The sequence below is a fragment of the Octopus bimaculoides genome, chromosome 5 (assembly GCF_046866305.1).
Source record: "Octopus bimaculoides isolate indiv1 chromosome 5, ASM4686630v1, whole genome shotgun sequence".
NCBI classification, from domain to species: domain Eukaryota; kingdom Metazoa; phylum Mollusca; class Cephalopoda; order Octopoda; family Octopodidae; genus Octopus; species Octopus bimaculoides.
This window is the reverse complement of record NC_142932.1, coordinates 94,712,777-94,730,233: the sequence shown is the minus strand read 5'-3', so window position 1 is coordinate 94,730,233 and position 17,457 is coordinate 94,712,777. Positions and strand designations below refer to the sequence as shown.

Sequence of the window (17,457 nt, the reverse complement as noted above, 5' to 3'; positions counted from 1 at the left end):
AAAGAATTACAAAACTAAGTCTAATCAGATCTCTAGTTTAAATAAAATTTTAAATGTTGTACCATTAACTTAACCTTAATTATAATATCAACTAATAATTAAAGAAATTATATATTAAAAAAAACTACTTCTTTATCCCTTGAATCAAAAAGAAATATTAAACAATATTATTGGAAATAAATGCAACACTAAAGTAATTGAAGTTTTGGTTTAAACTAACATGTTAAACTTTATACTATTGACTTAGTGTTAAATAATATATCTACTAACATTAAATATCAATTGAATTAATATAAAAATACATATTTCCTCAATCTATGATAGAAAAACATTTAACAATATTATTGAAAACAATACTTATATCAACGATGCTATCTTTTAAACTAAAATTTTAGTCGTTATACTAATAACTAAAAACTAAGCGTTTATTAGAAAGAAGTCATGTGAAAATATTGCGTAAAGAAAAAGAATAGAATAAAGAGATTTTTATTTATAAAATCATGAATGAAGATTAAAATTTATATCACTTAAATCATAATAAAATAATTAACTATATTTTATGGAACTTTAAAATCTAAGTAAGTCTAAAGAATAAGACTAAGATACATAAATTAAATAATATATATGAAATAATCTAAAATTAATTAATTAAAAAATTAAGATTATTAATTTAATAAAAAGCATAGTGTCATTAAAATATTAATTCTTTAAACTCACTAAAAATATTAACGTACCAATAAATACACAATTAAAAAATATATAAATTATAACTACTACAATTAGTAAAGAAGGAAAAATACACACACACACACACACACACACACATACACACACACACATATATACACACATACATTCTTACACATACAGACTAATACACACACACACACACACACACACACACACATATATATATATATATATATATATATATAGACAGTTAGCTAAAATTATTATATAAATAAAGTAATTTATGTCGACATTTAATTTTTCATTCATCAAAAGAATTAATCAAAGTATTATAATTATTTAATAATATTTCCTTAAATTCATTAGAACATAACTTAGAAAAATTATTACCTATATGATAGGATTTCACCTTACAAACTATCTCCCAATGTAAAATGTACTTAATATTTTTAGATTTAAGTTCCCAAATATATTTACTAAGGCCAGTAGAATTAATCAAATTTCAATTCTTAAAGGCGTGCATATGTTGAGCCACCTGTAATTCAATTTTATTAGACGTTGATCCTATGTAAGTCTTATTTAAATTATAACCATTATGTTTATTCCCATCCATTAAAGTCACTATACATTTATGCACGGCATCCTTCAAATTACAATTATTATTAAATTTACATTTAGTCTTATCTCTACATGTACAATTAATTATATCCTGTACATATATATATATAGGATGTAGTATCAAAATGTTCCCAAACTAGTTAAGTTTCATAAAAAATAATTTATTTACCTAAGTTTTAACATCATCTCTTCCAAAACAGTTACCTAGCACAACAATACAGTGGCAGGAATGCTGGGGTCCCAGCATTCCTGCCATTTTTGGAATTCATCCTGGAAGTCATTTTCCATAAGTGAGACAAGGACCTTTTGCAATTTGCTCTGGATCTTGACAATGGTGTTAAAACAGCAACCTTTGAGCTGCCTTTTCATCTTGAATGAAATGGAAGTCTGCAGGTGCTGAATCTCATGAATAGGGCAGGTGTGAAAGCAATACCAGTTGTTATTGGTGAGAGACTCATGAGTGAGAACAGCTTGGTGATAGGGTGCATTGTCATCATGAAAAACCCAATTCTTCATGCTCTACAGATCCAGTCGCTTTCATGAAATGTCCTTCAAACACTTCAAAATGTTGCAGTAGAACTGTCGATTGATATTCTGCCTAAATAATGAGTTCCCAAAAATAGGTGGTCTATACAGGGGTGATGTACTTTTCACTCTGTTTAACTCATTCAATTTAGAGATAGAAAAATATAGGAAAAAGTTATTTAAATTCTTTAAGAACATAGGGCTCTCTATATCAGTAGAGGAGAAGCATAACTCAGTAAACTTTTTGTCATAATGCTAGAGCTAAGCACAGCAATGTACAAACCATATCACAAATCAAATGAAAACCTTAAGTACATACACAAAAATGGTAATTACCCTAGTTGCATAACTCAATCATTTCAACCTACATATCAAATCTCTCTGCAAATGATGGAATATTCAAATTAAATGAGGATTACTATAACTTAACACTAGTAGAAAGCAGGATATAGGAAAAAATTAAAATTCAACAAGAGAAACAATATGAAAATAAATACGTATAGCAAGATAAACTACCCTAACACTAGTTGCAACACACTAGATAACCAAAAAACACACCAAGCCACCATGTGAGGATGAAGAGGAAAGTTAAAGATAGGAAGATTGAAAACATAAAACATAATCACAGAATACTTAGCAATGGATTCAAGCAAATATGTACCCCATATGGAAATAGATAGTCAAAATAACAATAGATACATTAGTAAACCATACATTAGTAATGAAATAAACTACCACAAAATCTCACAAACTCTCACTATGTACACAACTAATGGATACAGTTATAAGTGACCTGCACATCACAGTAAGAACCATGTAAATGGGAAATGTACTATTGCAATAATCTTGCACAAATAATAGCTGCTCATAATACAAATAAACTAGGCAGTTTCCAGGAAGAGCTTAGTAACCAGAGTACAAATAATAGGTTAATAGTAAATAACAGCAGTAGTAACATAGATGGTGAGACCATTATTGATCAGACTAGGCTAGGGGGAATGATTATAGTAGAACTAACAATCAAAAGGAAACAACCCTAGTAAATTCCCTTATGAGCATTGAAAGAGTAGGTAGAACCACTAGAAAGAGCAGTACTGAAAATAACATCAGTAAGGGTACCGAAAATAATATGAAAATTAGGGAAAAAGATTCTGGAAAGATCCCTAGAGAAGTCAGTGATGAAATAAATTATAGAAATAGACAAACTAGTTTCTGCAACTGCTCAAGAAATAAAACCTGTCTGCTAGATTTGAAATGTAAAACCAAAAACATTGTCTTCAGATGTAAAGTTATCTCAGAGGGTATGGAAAACTTTTATATTGGTGCGAGCTCCTTTTTTTGAACTCCTTATTTTTTTTCAAACAATGACTTGCTATTCAACTGAACTCATTTAGGGATAGGGAAAGAATAAATAGTACAAGCCTAAGTAAACTAATCTGGTCATTTAAAGATACAAACAAGAGCTATTCAATCGATTGGGAACGAGTCAGTACCTCTAAGCTTTATAGAATGGAGAGAAAAAGATGTGGCCTCTGCATAGAGGAGCTTTACCAAATATTTACTTCAAAATACACATTAATAAACACGACAAGAACAAGCACTGAGATGTCTACATACACGCAAATGGGTTTCCAAACAATATAAATGAACGCAACATGTAATTTTTTTTTAATCAAGTTTTTTTCTCTGTTACTTAGCCCATCTGTAATGCTTTCATGTGATTAGTTGGAGGGAAAGGTGAAGAGTGAAAGAAAAAGGAGAGAGAAAAGGCGGGTAAGATGAAGATTAAGAGAGAAAGAGGGAGCGTGCTGTGTATTAAGTCTATAAAATTGTGCATAAAGTATAAAAAGTGTATATATAAAGTGCATTAAGTAATCATCATATTCCAAATTCCTTTACTTTCCAATGATTAGCAGATACAAGCAAAGTTTATTGTCCAATGAATGAGGGGTATTCATAAGTGGGCTGGTTATATCCACTGGCATAGGTCACAGCCTATAGTCTCACTTGGCTTGTCGGGTCTTCTCAAGCACAACATATCTCCAAAGGTCTCGGTCACTAGTCATTGTCTCAGTAAGGCCCACTGTTCAAAGGTCGTACTTCACCACCTCATCCCAGGTTTTCCTGGGTCTACCTCTTCCACAGGTTCCCTCAACTGCAAGGGTGTGACACTTTTTTACACAGCTGTCTCCATTCATTTGCAAGACATGACCATACCAGCACAGATGTCTCTCTTGCACACCACATCTGATGCTTCTTAAATCCAACTTTTCTCTCAGGGTGCTTATACTCTGTTGTGTATGCACACTGACATTACACATCCAGTGAAGCATACTGGCTTCATTCCTTGCAAGCTTACGCATGTCCTCAGTAGTCACGGCCCATGTTTCACTGCCATGTAGCATGGCTGTTCGTACACATGCTTCATATAGTCTACCTTTTACTCTGAGCGAGAGGCCATTTGTTACCAGCAGAGGTAGGAGCTTTCTGAACTTTGCCCAGGCTATTCTTATTCTAGCAGCTACACTTTCAGAGCATCCGCCCCGCTACTGACTTGGTCCCCTAGGTAACAGAAGCTATCAACTACTTCTAGTTATTCTCCCTGGAATGTAACAGAACCTGTTCTCTGCACATTTTCAGTGTTTATAGCACATGAGTATTTGCCACATACAAAAACTATCTTCCCAGTTAGCCTTCCTTTGATATTGCTGCACCTCTTCTGTGTCCATAGCTTATACTGGGTACATTTTATAAAGTTTCTATCTATGCCTTTTCTACAGATCGAGCAGAGCCATCTACCTGAAGAGATTTGTGGTTTGTCTGCCTTCCTACTTATTAAGATTTTGGTTTTAGCTAGGTTAACTCTAAGGCTCTTCGATTCTAGTCCCTGCTTCCACATCTGAAATTTTTCCTCTAGTTCTGATAGTGACTCAGCAATTACAGCAAGGTCATCAGCATAGAGGAGCTCTCAGGGGCATCATGACTTGTATTCCTCTGTTATTTCCTGGAGGACTATGATAAATAAGAGGGGCTAAAGGATAAAGATGATGGTAAAGTGCCAGGAATACTCACAAGGGACAGGGATCAGAATACAAATGGGATGGTCAAGTAAAAACAGAGAGATAAAGACGGTGACAAGTGCAGTGGGAACTCTCCTGTATAAACCACATGTGTCTACAAAATACGTAAAAAGTATATTTACAAAACATTTCATATACTCTTTTACTTCTTTCAGTCATTTGACTGTGACCATGCTGGAGCACCACCTTTAGTTGAGCAAATTGACCCCAAGGTTTTTTCTTTGTAAGCCTAGTACTTATTCTATTGGTCTCTTTTGCCGAACTGCTAAGTTACAGAGACGTAAACACACCAGCATCAGTTGTCAAGCGATGTTGGGGGGACAAACACACACACACATATATATATATATATATATATACATATATATGATGGGCTTCTTTCAATTTCCATCTACCAAATCCATTCACAAGGCTTTGGTCGGCCCAAGGCTATAGTAGAAGACACTTGCCCAAATTGCCACACAGTGGGACTGAACCCGGAACCATGTGGTTGGTAAGCAAGCTACTTACCACACAGCCACTCCTGCACCTTTGTTTTTATTTTTTTCTGGTCTTTAAACTATAAAATATGCTGTTTACTCATTTTTCTTCGCATTAAACACATATTGAATGCTTAAAACTACAAACTGTGTTGTTTACTTGTTTTTTGGTCATTTTTCAGTTATAAAGTGCTTAAAATAACATTGACATTATTGTTTTGTCAACTTACGATTGCAGTCATGAACAAAATGACAGCTTCGAAATCTTGTTTTCTGATAGGGTGGCATGGGAAGGGGTAATTATAATTTAAAGTTTGGTAATTATCAACTTTAAACCTCTTAAATCTTTTTTTTTTTTTTTTTTAATGTTCTGGAACAAGTGAATTAGACCCTGAAATTCAGCATAGAAAATGACATCAAATACACCAAATTTGAAAATTTCCACTTAATTTTAAAATTTCAAAAAATTCAGCCAGACAGAAAAGATCCATAAATCTATGTTAACATCACTGCGCAAAAGACTGTAAAATGAAAATCCTGAAGGAATCTCTTTTTTTAATACAGTTCTGTATTTAAGAGCTGAGAAATTATGTACATTATTTACATTTGACAGATATTTGTCCTCATTTTGTTTGTTGCTAACACAATGTTTTGGCTGATATACCCGCCAGCCTTCATCAGGTGTCTTGGGGAAATTTTGAACCTGGGTTCTCATTCCTAAGGTATTTTCCGATGTTATTATTATCATTATTATTATTATTATTGTTCAGTAGTTTTATTTTTATAACGTGCTTTCACTTCACTACCGAGCGCAGCTCTGTGCGCCTTGGGTATGTGCTGTGGTTTGCTGTGATGCTCTTATGGTCACTGTATTGAAAGTGTTTTGCATAGGATGTGTGCAGTGCCCAGTAGTGCAATTTTCTGTATGTTATATATATTTGTAAGTCCTGGTGTTTTTGTTATGTATTTGTCTGAATATTTTTTTATTATACCTAAGGCAGCTACTATGATAGGAATTGTTTCTGTTATTATTATTATTATTATTATTCTGGTCACTGCCTGGAATCGAACTTGGAATCTTGGGGCTAGTAGCCCGGCACTACTAATCCCAAGATTCCAAGTTCGATTCCAGGCAGTGACCAGAATAATAATAATAATAATATCATCGAAAAATACTTTAGGAATGAGAACCCAGGTTCGAAATTTCCCCAAGACACCTGATGAAGGCTGGACGGTATATCAGCCAAAACATTGTATTAGCAACAAAGAAGATGAAGACAAATATCCGTCGAATGTAAATAATTTATCTCTTTTTTTTATTGCTGTGATCATATTCTTTCCATACTTATGCTGTTTATAGCTTGGGCCACTACAGCTAATGGTTAGTTTTATGTTATTATTGTAGCCAAGTGTTTAACTTGAAAATGACTTCTTTTTTTTTTTTTTTTTGACAGCTATCAAAAACAATAATGAGTAAGTATATCATATTTTGACTTGTTTATTTAAAAAAATAATAAATAAATTTCTCTTAAAAATTATTTTTTATCCTCCATGATTCAGTATATTTTCCTAGCAATTTACTAGCCAAAAAAGGCTGCACTTCAACTGAAGCAAACCATACTTGGAATAGCCTTCTGTACTTTTTGCTAAAAATTACACTACCTGTCAACTAGTTCTTTTTTTTTTTTTTCAGTGCATGCCTTAAATATATCCATTTTAATCTCTATATATAAATAATAGCCAATATAAATGTTGATCATGATTTTACATCATATGAAGATAAGGGCAGAGAGAATAAAAGAAAGATAGAGAGAAAGTTAACAAAAGAGGGAAAGGATGGGTGCACTCTCTAGGCTTGGTGACAGGCAATGAATAAAGGAATGCTATATGCACATGTTGAAAGAGAAAGAATTTTGGAGACAGAGGAGGTGGAAAAGGATGGGAAGGATGAAATAACGAAGTGGTTGTGGTAGGGTTTATTCAAATGAGAAATTTGTTATATTTAATTTAATTTTAAAGTAATGAATATTTTTTGTTTTAAAATTTGTATCGGTTTCATCATTTTGTATAAGTAATAAGAAATTTTATAAAAGTTAAATTATAATTATTGCTTCTATACCATATTTTCTGACATTATCCATGGTTGCAAATCTTCCAAAGTTACTCATCAAGTGTTTTGATAATTAATGTTTTTACCTAACAATGTAATTATTATCAAGATTGCATCTGGACTTAATATAATTAGCCACTACACTGTCTAGTATGTCTAACAGGCAATTTGAACAGACCACCACTGTCCTCATCATTTTTCCATGTCCAGCAAAGCCATTTATTGGGATTGTCATTGAACCCTATTCCTGTCCCATACAGAAAGATCTCAGTATTAAAATCTAACCAGGTTTTGATGTCAGACTTGGATTTTCTTATATTCTTTTCCATGCTCCTTCAGTTGTGTCCCAGAAAATGGATTTGTGGCAAGGAGTTGTCAGGATATGTCTACTAAGCAAGCTTTAAATGTTTTACTGTAGCAATGAGTGGTTCTTGCCTGCCACTTTATTTCATGACTTGCTGCCTGTCTTGTAATCTTTGTATGAGATGTGAAACAGCCTCATTCTATGTCACTTGTGGGTGTCTAGCTTTCACACCTATACAGAAATATCAATGTCACAGGATGTTGCACAGTTTGAGCTTCATGTAAAAAACTGATAGAACTACTTTCCCATATGACATTCAGTTTCATTATGGCTGATGAGACCAGATCAAGTTTTGCTTTTTTTTCTCTTTTGTTGAGCTGCCATCCTTACTCAAAGTGAATTTAACATCTTTAAAGCTATCCACTTCTTCCAGTTTTTATCTGTTCAGCATGATATTTGTTACTGTTTTCTGGATGTAGTTATATTGACCAGAATGTTGCTCCCTTTTGAACTGACCTCTGCTCTTTGTCTTCTTGATGCTCTTTCCAGTTTAGTGATAATCTCCTGGAGTTCAACTTCACTGCTTCTCGTTTGGTCGCTCTTGACAGTAAAATGCATGCTGCTGCAAAATGGACCATTCTTTAAATAATAGTACGGAAGTCACATAATGCCTTCTCTCCTGCTTGATGTTTTCCCGGTAGATGTAAAGTGCTTGCAAGAGGAGAGTCTCTTGATGAACATCAAAGTCCTGAAGTCATCTTCAGTGTTGTAATTCAGAAATGTATTGTTTAAATTTTTGTGCTGCATTTGAATCATATGATGAAGTTGCTTACCACTTACTGGAAACTTTCATCCCCCAGACAGTTAAAGGCTTTTCTGAAGTGAAAGAAATTGTCATGGAGGTTACTTTGATGTTGGAGATGTTTCTCAGATCGCAGTCTACTGTTAAATATCTGCTCTAATGTACCCATGTACCCACTTTTTTTTCCTGAATTCTACTTCTTCTTGTGTGTGAGGATTTCTTACACCTTCCACTATATCTGATCAGGAGGACTCTCAGCATTACTTTACTTGGGTTACTGGTTTGATGGTTTTGTAATTTCAGCAGTGTCTTGAGTTGCCTTTCTTTGAAAAGATTATCACCAAGGATTGGGTCCATTTTTTTAGTCACTGCCTTGTCAGTGCCTTGAGTTCTGGTTCTCTATGTTTCAATATCTCTGATGATATGTTGATTTAACATGTATTTTAAGTGGGTTTTTTAGTATAGCTTCTATATTTTAAAAGCTTCCATCATTTCTTGCTATACCTACTTGAACAAAAAGGTAATATATATTCTATGATAAAGTTATATGATCTTGCTCTTCAGATATGCATCATACAGTAACATGACTATATCTGCCTCATAAAAAATGATTATTGAGAAGAAGTAGAAAACTAGATTACAATAGAAGCTATTTCTGGTGTGTATTGATTAAGGCTAAATGTTAAAATGGAATCTATTTGCACATTAAATGGGGTTTTAAAAGTATAGGATTTGGTGCACTTGATAACTGATAAAAATGGGATATATCCAGAACTATAGAAAATTTGTGTTGTTAAATTCAAAGTAAATTATGTAGTAAGCATGTTACGAAATAGTACAAAATTTTTTGAGCTAGGTATTGACATAACGTAAATCCTTGCAAAAATTCATAAATATAGGTCGAAATACTTTTTAAAATATGGCAAAAATTATGCATTGATAAATCTGGAAACATTATGCTAGAGTAAAATATACTAGGATAAATTTTTGAATAAATCAATTTAAAGTAAACTTTAGCTTAGTTTTAAGGAATTAAAATATAAAATTACAGCTACACCTATTTTTTGTTAGGTTTCTTACAAGACAACACTTGAAGATGATACAACTCTTTATAAACATTGATTTATAAAATGTTTTAAATAATCTCAAGGTATTTAGTAAGATAAAGAAATTTGATAGTAAATTTCATGAGAACTGTTTAGACAAGGTCTCTAACAAAGAATTTTTACCTGACATGATAGACTTCCCATGGTAAAATAATTTACTCTACTTTGAAAATATTTTATACTTGCTATTTGCTGGAGCAGACCTTACGTTATATAAAGAAGTCAAGTGTCAAATCAGTAATTTAAAAACTGGAAAAATTATGATTTTTCCTTCTTATACCTGATTCATTTGATCTTATTGAATTCAGAAATATAATAATGATAAATAAATAGATTTATAATCTTTGAAAGAATGCTTGGGTCAAATGATGAAACAAGAAACAACACTAAGTCTGAAGTAATTGTGTCTCCACAGCTCAACTGCATTAAGTTGAAGAAGGAAGTATAAAGTCATTCATAGTACACATGTTATGGAAATCCTTGTACAAGCAATATCATGGTAGACTTGGAAGGTTGACAGCAAATCAAACTTACAATTTTAGTTATACAGGTACAACTAGAACTGTGAGGATTAAAAGATTAAAATCTACAGATTGTTTGAGTATTTACTTAATGAAACTTTAAGTGAAATTTTAAAGATTAGATATTGTACATAAAGTGTAAGCATTATAGCTTTGAAATGACTGGAAGATTGGGTAATTAACCTTACTGTTTGCAACCAAATAGTTTTTTTCTCTATAATGAAAGTATTTTGTCAGAAATATATATCACTGAATCATTGTCAATGACAGGTTTGATTCAGTAGCATTTAGATAAGAATGAACTTAGATAAATTATTCCAAGTGTATTGTACATTTGGCTTTCGAGATATGCTTTTTTTTTCTTTAGTACGATTTTAAAATAATTAAATAAAAATAATAAAATAAGGGTTTCTTTGTTTTTAAAAATTGTTTTATTTTGTAAATATCGTAAATATTTGATTTTTGTCACATTTTTCTTCAATTTAATAGATTTTCATCAACAAAAGGTAAGTTTCAGTTTGCAAAATGTATATTTTGTCTGTTTCTCTCTAACTATACAGTCTTTTGCTTGTCTCACCATCTATTTTTAATTCAGTAACAAATTTTTCTATTTTCTTAATGCTTTTTTAAAATCATTAACTGGAACATACCTGGAAAAAATTCTGAACAAGCTTTTATTAAAATAAATATCATGTAGTGCATTTCATTTCCTCCAGGTCTGATGGTTGTCCAACAAATTATTTTCTATATAATATGTCAATCAATTAAAATCCATTGTAAAAGGAAGCCATATAAGTACAGCAATAAATGCATCATCCTCCCTCCAGCTTTTTTAACCTTCTGCCAACCTTATAGTTTTCACTGTCTTCCTTCCTGTCCACTACTTAATGTAACTCAGCTAACCCCTTTCATGTTTTTTTGTCTATTATTCTTTATTGGTGATATCTTACATGACCAAACCACTTGATTTTCTGCCATTTGCTAATTAACAAATGTGTTTTATGGTTGTTTTCCCAACAATTTACTTTTTAAGTCTCATATGTTTATTGTTCTATATACTGAATGCAAAGGATCTGTCTGCAACATTTCATTTCAAAAGGCATCTCTTCCTCATTTACAGTATCTCAAAGCTATGATTCACACTAATAAAATGAAGCTGAAATTGCAATTTCTCTTAAAAAATGAATTTTAATTGTTATAGTAATATTTATTTCTCCAAACAAGGTCTAAATTTGCCAAATCTACTGTAGCTGCTGCAATCCTAACCTTTACTTCATTCTTTGATCGCTCATCTTCTGTTATTGTTTTTTTACAAATATTGATTACTTAATGCTACCTGATTTTACTTTTTTTTTTTTTAAATTGTAAATGAGTAGATTGGGTTTGATGAAATGACACCAATTGTTCACTTTTTATTTCAAAATCACTTAAAGCCTGAAAATTAATATCCTGTTATCAATTTCATTATTTCCACAGATGTTTTATTACCATACAAAAGACCCCACTCCATTAAATATATTCAAAATGTAGAATGGTAATCAGAATGTCTTTCTACAATTAACTCTTGTAGCAACTTTTAAAATATTCATAATTCTTAATAGAAAATTCTCTGTAAAACTAAACATGATATAATTTTATTCCCTTGATTAATGATAGTGCTTACTGATTTATCAAAATGGTCACTAGGGTTTTTATATTAATGTTTTAAAATGATAGTGAAGAGAAAGTGCATTTAGCACTGCTTTTTTTTTTTTTTTTTTTGTAATAGGTGATGTATTTATTGTAGAACCTTTTAATGGAGGTATTCTAGTCTCATAAACAAACATATTATCACAAAGAAAATCCTTCTCAGAAACATAAAACATTGAATTTTCTAAGTAGATACAAGGCCTATATTTGCCAAGGGAAAATGTAGCCAGTTGGTTCAATCCTACAAAATAAGTGGTACTTATTATACTAACTATTGTTGAGTGAAAGGAAAGGTCCAGCCTGGCAGAATTTGAAAGGAAATTGTTGTAGGAGTAAAAAATGAATACTACAACTTATTTAATCTGACATTCTACATTCATGATCTTCACTCAAACAAAACAAAAGATGAAGACAGGTATGTAAACAACAAAAGATGTATTAGTTTAACGCTCGGGAAGTGAGAAAGTCTTTTACGTTTCGAGCCTACGCTCTTCAACAGAAGGAACGTCTATATATATATATATATATAGGGGGATATAGCATCATACAACGTAGAATACAATTGGAGATTTCTGCGGGACAACCTGTTGAGAGCCACCGACCAGATCTGTGGCTGGTGTAAAGTCCCCTCTCGACCCAGAGTAACGTGGTGGTGGAACAAGGAGGTAGATGGGGCTATTAGACAAAAGAAACAGGCTTGGAAGGACTGGAAGAACGGTGGTAGCAGGGAATTGTACCAATCTGCCAGAAGGGAAGCTAGGCGACAGGTTTATTTAGCAAGAGGGGAAGCAGATAAGAAAAGATTTGCCAATGTTCTGCACCGTGAGGACCAAAGACTCGAGGTATTTCGTATTGCAAGACAGTGTAGGAGAGAGAATAGTGATGTCGTACGAGAGAAATGTGTTCGCATGGATGATGGTACGCTTGCACTAAATGAGGCTGCAAAGAAAGAGGTCTGGAGATGCCACTACGATAGATTGCTTAATAAAGAGAATGAATGGGAGAAAGAGAGTCTGCCGTATGTTGACCCAACAGAGGGACCAGCTATCCGAGTTGACAGTACCAGGATAGATAAAGCAATTAAGAGTATGAAGATAGGGAAAGCCCCCCGGCCCATCAGGAATCACTGCAGAGATGCTCAAAATATCTGGCAGTGTTGGCTACAGCCTAGTCACCCGTATTACGAACCAGGTGATACACGAAGGAGTCATACCCAATGACTGGTATAGCAGCACCATAGTCAACTGCTATAAAGGTAAAGGTGACGCTTTAGATACAAATAATTACAGAGGCATCAAGCTGTTAGATCAGGTTATGAAAGTTACGGAGAGGGTCATAGCCCAACTAATTAGGGAGCGAATCAATTTAGATGACATGCAGTTTGGGTTTGTGCCAGGTAAAAGCACCACTGATGCCATATTTCTAGTGAGACAGCTGCAGGAGAAATACCTAGCCAAGGATAAACCTCTGTACCTGGCCTTCGTTGACATGGAGAAAGCCTTTGACAGGGTCCCCCGATCCCTTATCTGGTGGTCAATGAGGAAACTTGGGATAGAAGAATGGTTAGTGAGAGCTGTGCGAGCCATGTACAGAGATGCTGCCAGTAAGGTGAGGGTTGGAAATGAGTACAGTAATGAATTCTGGGTAGAGGTAGGGGTCCACCAAGGTTCCGTCCTCAGCCCCCTCCTATTTATCATAGTCCTCCAGGCGATCACAGAGGAATTGAAGACAGGTTGCCCCTGGGAGCTCCTCTATGCTGATGACCTTGCACTAATTGCGGAGTCACTATCAGAACTAGAGGAGAAGTTTCAGGTGTGGAAGCAAGGACTAGAATCGAAGGGCCTTAGAGTCAACCTAGCAAAAACCAAAATCCTAATAAGTAGGAAGGTAGATAAAACACAAACCCCTTCAGGTAGATGGCCCTGCTCAGTATGCAGAAAAGGAGTAGGTAGTAACTCTATAAGATGTACCCGGTGCAAGCTATGGACACATAAGAGGTGCAGCAATATCAAAGGCAGATTAACTACAAAGTTAGTTTTTGTATGTGGCAGATGTTCAGGTGCAATAAACACTGTAAACAAACAGGAATCAACTTCTATCTCATTCCAGGGAGAAAAACTAGAGGTAGTCGATAGCTTCCGCTATCTGGGTGACCAAGTTAGTAGTGGGGATGGGTGCGCTGAAAGTGTAGCTGCTAGAATAAGAATAGCCTGGGCAAAGTTTATAGAGCTCTTACCTCTGCTGGCGACAAAGGGACTCTTACTCAGAGTAAAAGGCAGACTGTATGACGCATGTGTACGAACAGCCATGCTACATGGCAGTGAAACATGGGCTGTGACTGCTGAGGACATGCGTAAGCTCGCAAGGAATGAAGCCAGTATGCTCCGCTGGATGTGTAATGTCAATGTGCATACCCGTCAGAGTGTAAGTATCTTGAGAGAAAAGCTGAACATAAGAAGCATCAGTTGTGGTGTGCAAGAGAGACAATTGCGCTGGTTTGGACATGTGGTGAGAATGAATGAGGGTAGCTGCGTGAAAAAGTGCCACACCCTAACAGTTGAGGGAACCTGTGGAAGAGGTAGGCCCTGGAAGACCTGGGCTGAGGTGGTGAGGCAAGGCCTTCGAACATTGGGCCTCACCGAGGCGATGACTACTGACCGAGACCTTTGGAAATGTGCTGTGCGTGAGAAGACCCTGCAAGCCAAGTGAGATCGTTGCCAGTGCCCCTGGACTGGCTCTTGTGCGGGTGGCACATAAGATGTACCATCATGAGCGTGACCGTTGACAGTACCGCCTGGCTGGCCTTTGTAGGGTTTTCGAGCGAGATCGTTGCCAGTGCCCCTGGACTGGTTCTTGTGCGGGTGACACATAAAAGACACCATTTCGAGTGTGGCCGTTTTCGTGCGGGTGACACGTAAAAGCACCCACTACACTCTCTGAGTGGTTGGCGTTAGGAAGGGCATCCAGCTGTAGAAACTCTGCCAAATTAGATTGGAGCCTGGTGTTGCCATCCGGTTTCACCAGTCCTCAATCAAATCGTCCAACCCATGCTAGCATGGAAAGCGGACGTTAAATGATGATGATGATATATGTGTGTAGGTATGTATATTCTAAATGTATCATTTTCATCACCATATGTCTGTTTTCTATGCTGACATGGGTTGGAAAGTTTAACAGAAGCTAACCAGCTGAAGAGCTGCCCCAGCTCTATGTTTGTTTTGGCATAGTTTCTATGGCTGGATGCCCTTTCTAATGCCAACCATTTTACAGAGTGTACTGGGTGCTTTTATGTGGCACTGATACTGGTACTTTTTATGTGGCACCAGCAACTGCAAGATTAGGGAGTGAACATGCTTGTATGCAAGGACAATCATGATTTTACTTAGATTGATGTATCTTCTCTAGCACAGCAAACTGCCAGGACTCTCAGTACCTTGTCATCCCTCTACAAGGCCCAAAATCTTTAAATCCTTTCTCACTACTTCATTCCATGTTTTCCTGGGTCTACCCCTTCCACATGTTTCCTCCACAATTAGAAAATTGCTCCTCTTGATGCAACTCTTTTCATGCATACACATCACATGACTGCACCAGCACAGTCTTCTCTCTTGCACACTACATCTGGTGCCTTATATACCCAGTTTGGTACAAAAAATTTTAGGACAAATGTCAGTTTCACTTTTTAAAATACACCAACTCAATTTGTTTATTATTCTAAGACTAAGCTTTTTATTGACTTTTAAGAAATAATCCAGTTTTTTTTAATAACTTGTGTTACTATTTGAGTTAATGTATTTTATCCATTTGTTTCCAGCAATTAATACTATAAATGGAAGAGATTTGGAACATTGTAATGCGGAAGGTATTTTGGCACCCTTTATTCTTATTGATATATACTTATAAATAAAGGATTTTCTTTTTGAAACACTAGATTATATAGAAAGTAACTTAAAGTTCCATGTGCTAGTGCAATAAAAAGATCAAAAATTTAACCATTCATGATCAGATAGTATTTGTCAATGAGCTAATTCTACTGACATTAAAGAATTGAAAATGCGAGTTGTGACATTAATACCTTTCCCCTCCCGATGCTCACCAGTTTACAATGTCTGTCAAGAAGGGCAAAAAATATGCAAGATTTCTATTGTCATCCAGAAGCCACTAAGAAATTCTTAAGATTATTCTTATTCAAACAAAATTAATTTCTGTTATCAAATATTGTACTCATTCCTTCATTAATTTTGAATTAATTTTCTAAGAGTATCTTGGATGAAATTTTGTTGATTTGAGGAGTTTTATGCATTTCAGTTCAAATGGTGGATTTTGTCCACAATACAAAAATAGCACTGGTGACTGTTAATTTTCCAAAACTATTTCTCTAAATACAATCTTTTTTTATAAAGTATTGCTTAATCTTATCAGCATCACTATCAAACATTCTTTCATACCTGGTTTATTGGAAAAAATATTACTTTAAAAACAGAAGAAAATATTTATTAATCAATATTATAAAACACTAAGACACATGTCAAATTTCTTCTTTGTTTGGGCCTAGTTCCCATCACAGATGTAGGACTAACAGTTAGTTGAAAGATGAAGCTTTTTACTGAGCAATGTAGGAGACAAAAGTTTACTGTTGGCATAAAGAAAAGAGTAGCAACCACCAGCAGTTTTAGCACTAACTTATAAACATTTCAAAGCAGAACATAATATTTTAGTTTGGAAATCCATTTTCCTCATCAATGCTTACATCATTTCATTGATATCGATGAGTGAAAGTTACATATGCGTTCACATGTACACACACTCTCACACACAGTGAGAAATTGAAGTTAAAGCACTGGTCCTTAAAAGCATCCTAGTTTTTAGAGTGCATTTACATTACAGACAATTCTATTTTTTAAAAGTCCATTAAAATTAAAAATAAATTCAGGTTAATATAGCTTGTCTGTGTCATAAATTTAATTACTTTTTGATATATGGAAATAAATACAGAAAGTATTTATACATTTCTATTCATACATTTTCAGATGTGCACGAGGTTTCCAATGCCATCTATGATTCGTCTGGACACTTTGATGACCTAAGTATATTACTTAGTGATTTTCATTTATGTTTTATTTTTGTCACTCTTTATTTATTCATTTATTTATTTGCCTAATTTAATTAATAATCTAACTTTACTAATAGTCCCTCAATCACCCAAATGTATATCACATTACATTGGCAAACTAAAACATCCTAATCTGTGACTACTTTATCTTCATCACTTCCAGCCTTTCTTTAGAGCTTAACCCAATATTGTTACATCATCATTTTTCCCCCCTCTTCATAAAATGTTCCCCACATTTTTTTCTTAGAATATTAAATACTGGAACTTATGAGATGGAATTTGGGAATAAGAACAAATTGATTGACACATTAAAGAGCAACAAAAAGGGTGAAGCATAAGTAAATGATTGTTGGTCCTGAGTTACTGAAAACTGACATCAAAGAAAATGCACTTAAAATCTTTTAATTTATGTATTTACAT

General features: G+C 34.2%; 1 protein-coding gene across 4 annotated transcripts in view; it reads left to right on the top strand.

The window, feature by feature from the left end:
- Positions 1–17,457, top strand: part of LOC106876221 (uncharacterized) — a 212,667-nt gene that overhangs the window by 166,145 nt on the left and 29,065 nt on the right. For 2 of the 4 annotated variants that reach the window (XM_089352674.1, XM_089352671.1), the window contains exons 12-15: positions 6,847–6,865; positions 10,725–10,741; positions 15,739–15,786; positions 16,955–17,011. In XM_089352674.1, coding sequence (XP_089208800.1) covers positions 6,847–6,865; positions 10,725–10,741; positions 15,739–15,786; positions 16,955–17,011 — 141 coding nt within the window. The remainder of the gene's footprint in view (positions 1–6,846; positions 6,866–10,724; positions 10,742–15,738; positions 15,787–16,954; positions 17,012–17,457) is intronic. The other 2 variants (XM_089352673.1, XM_089352672.1) reach the window with 1 other exon arrangement.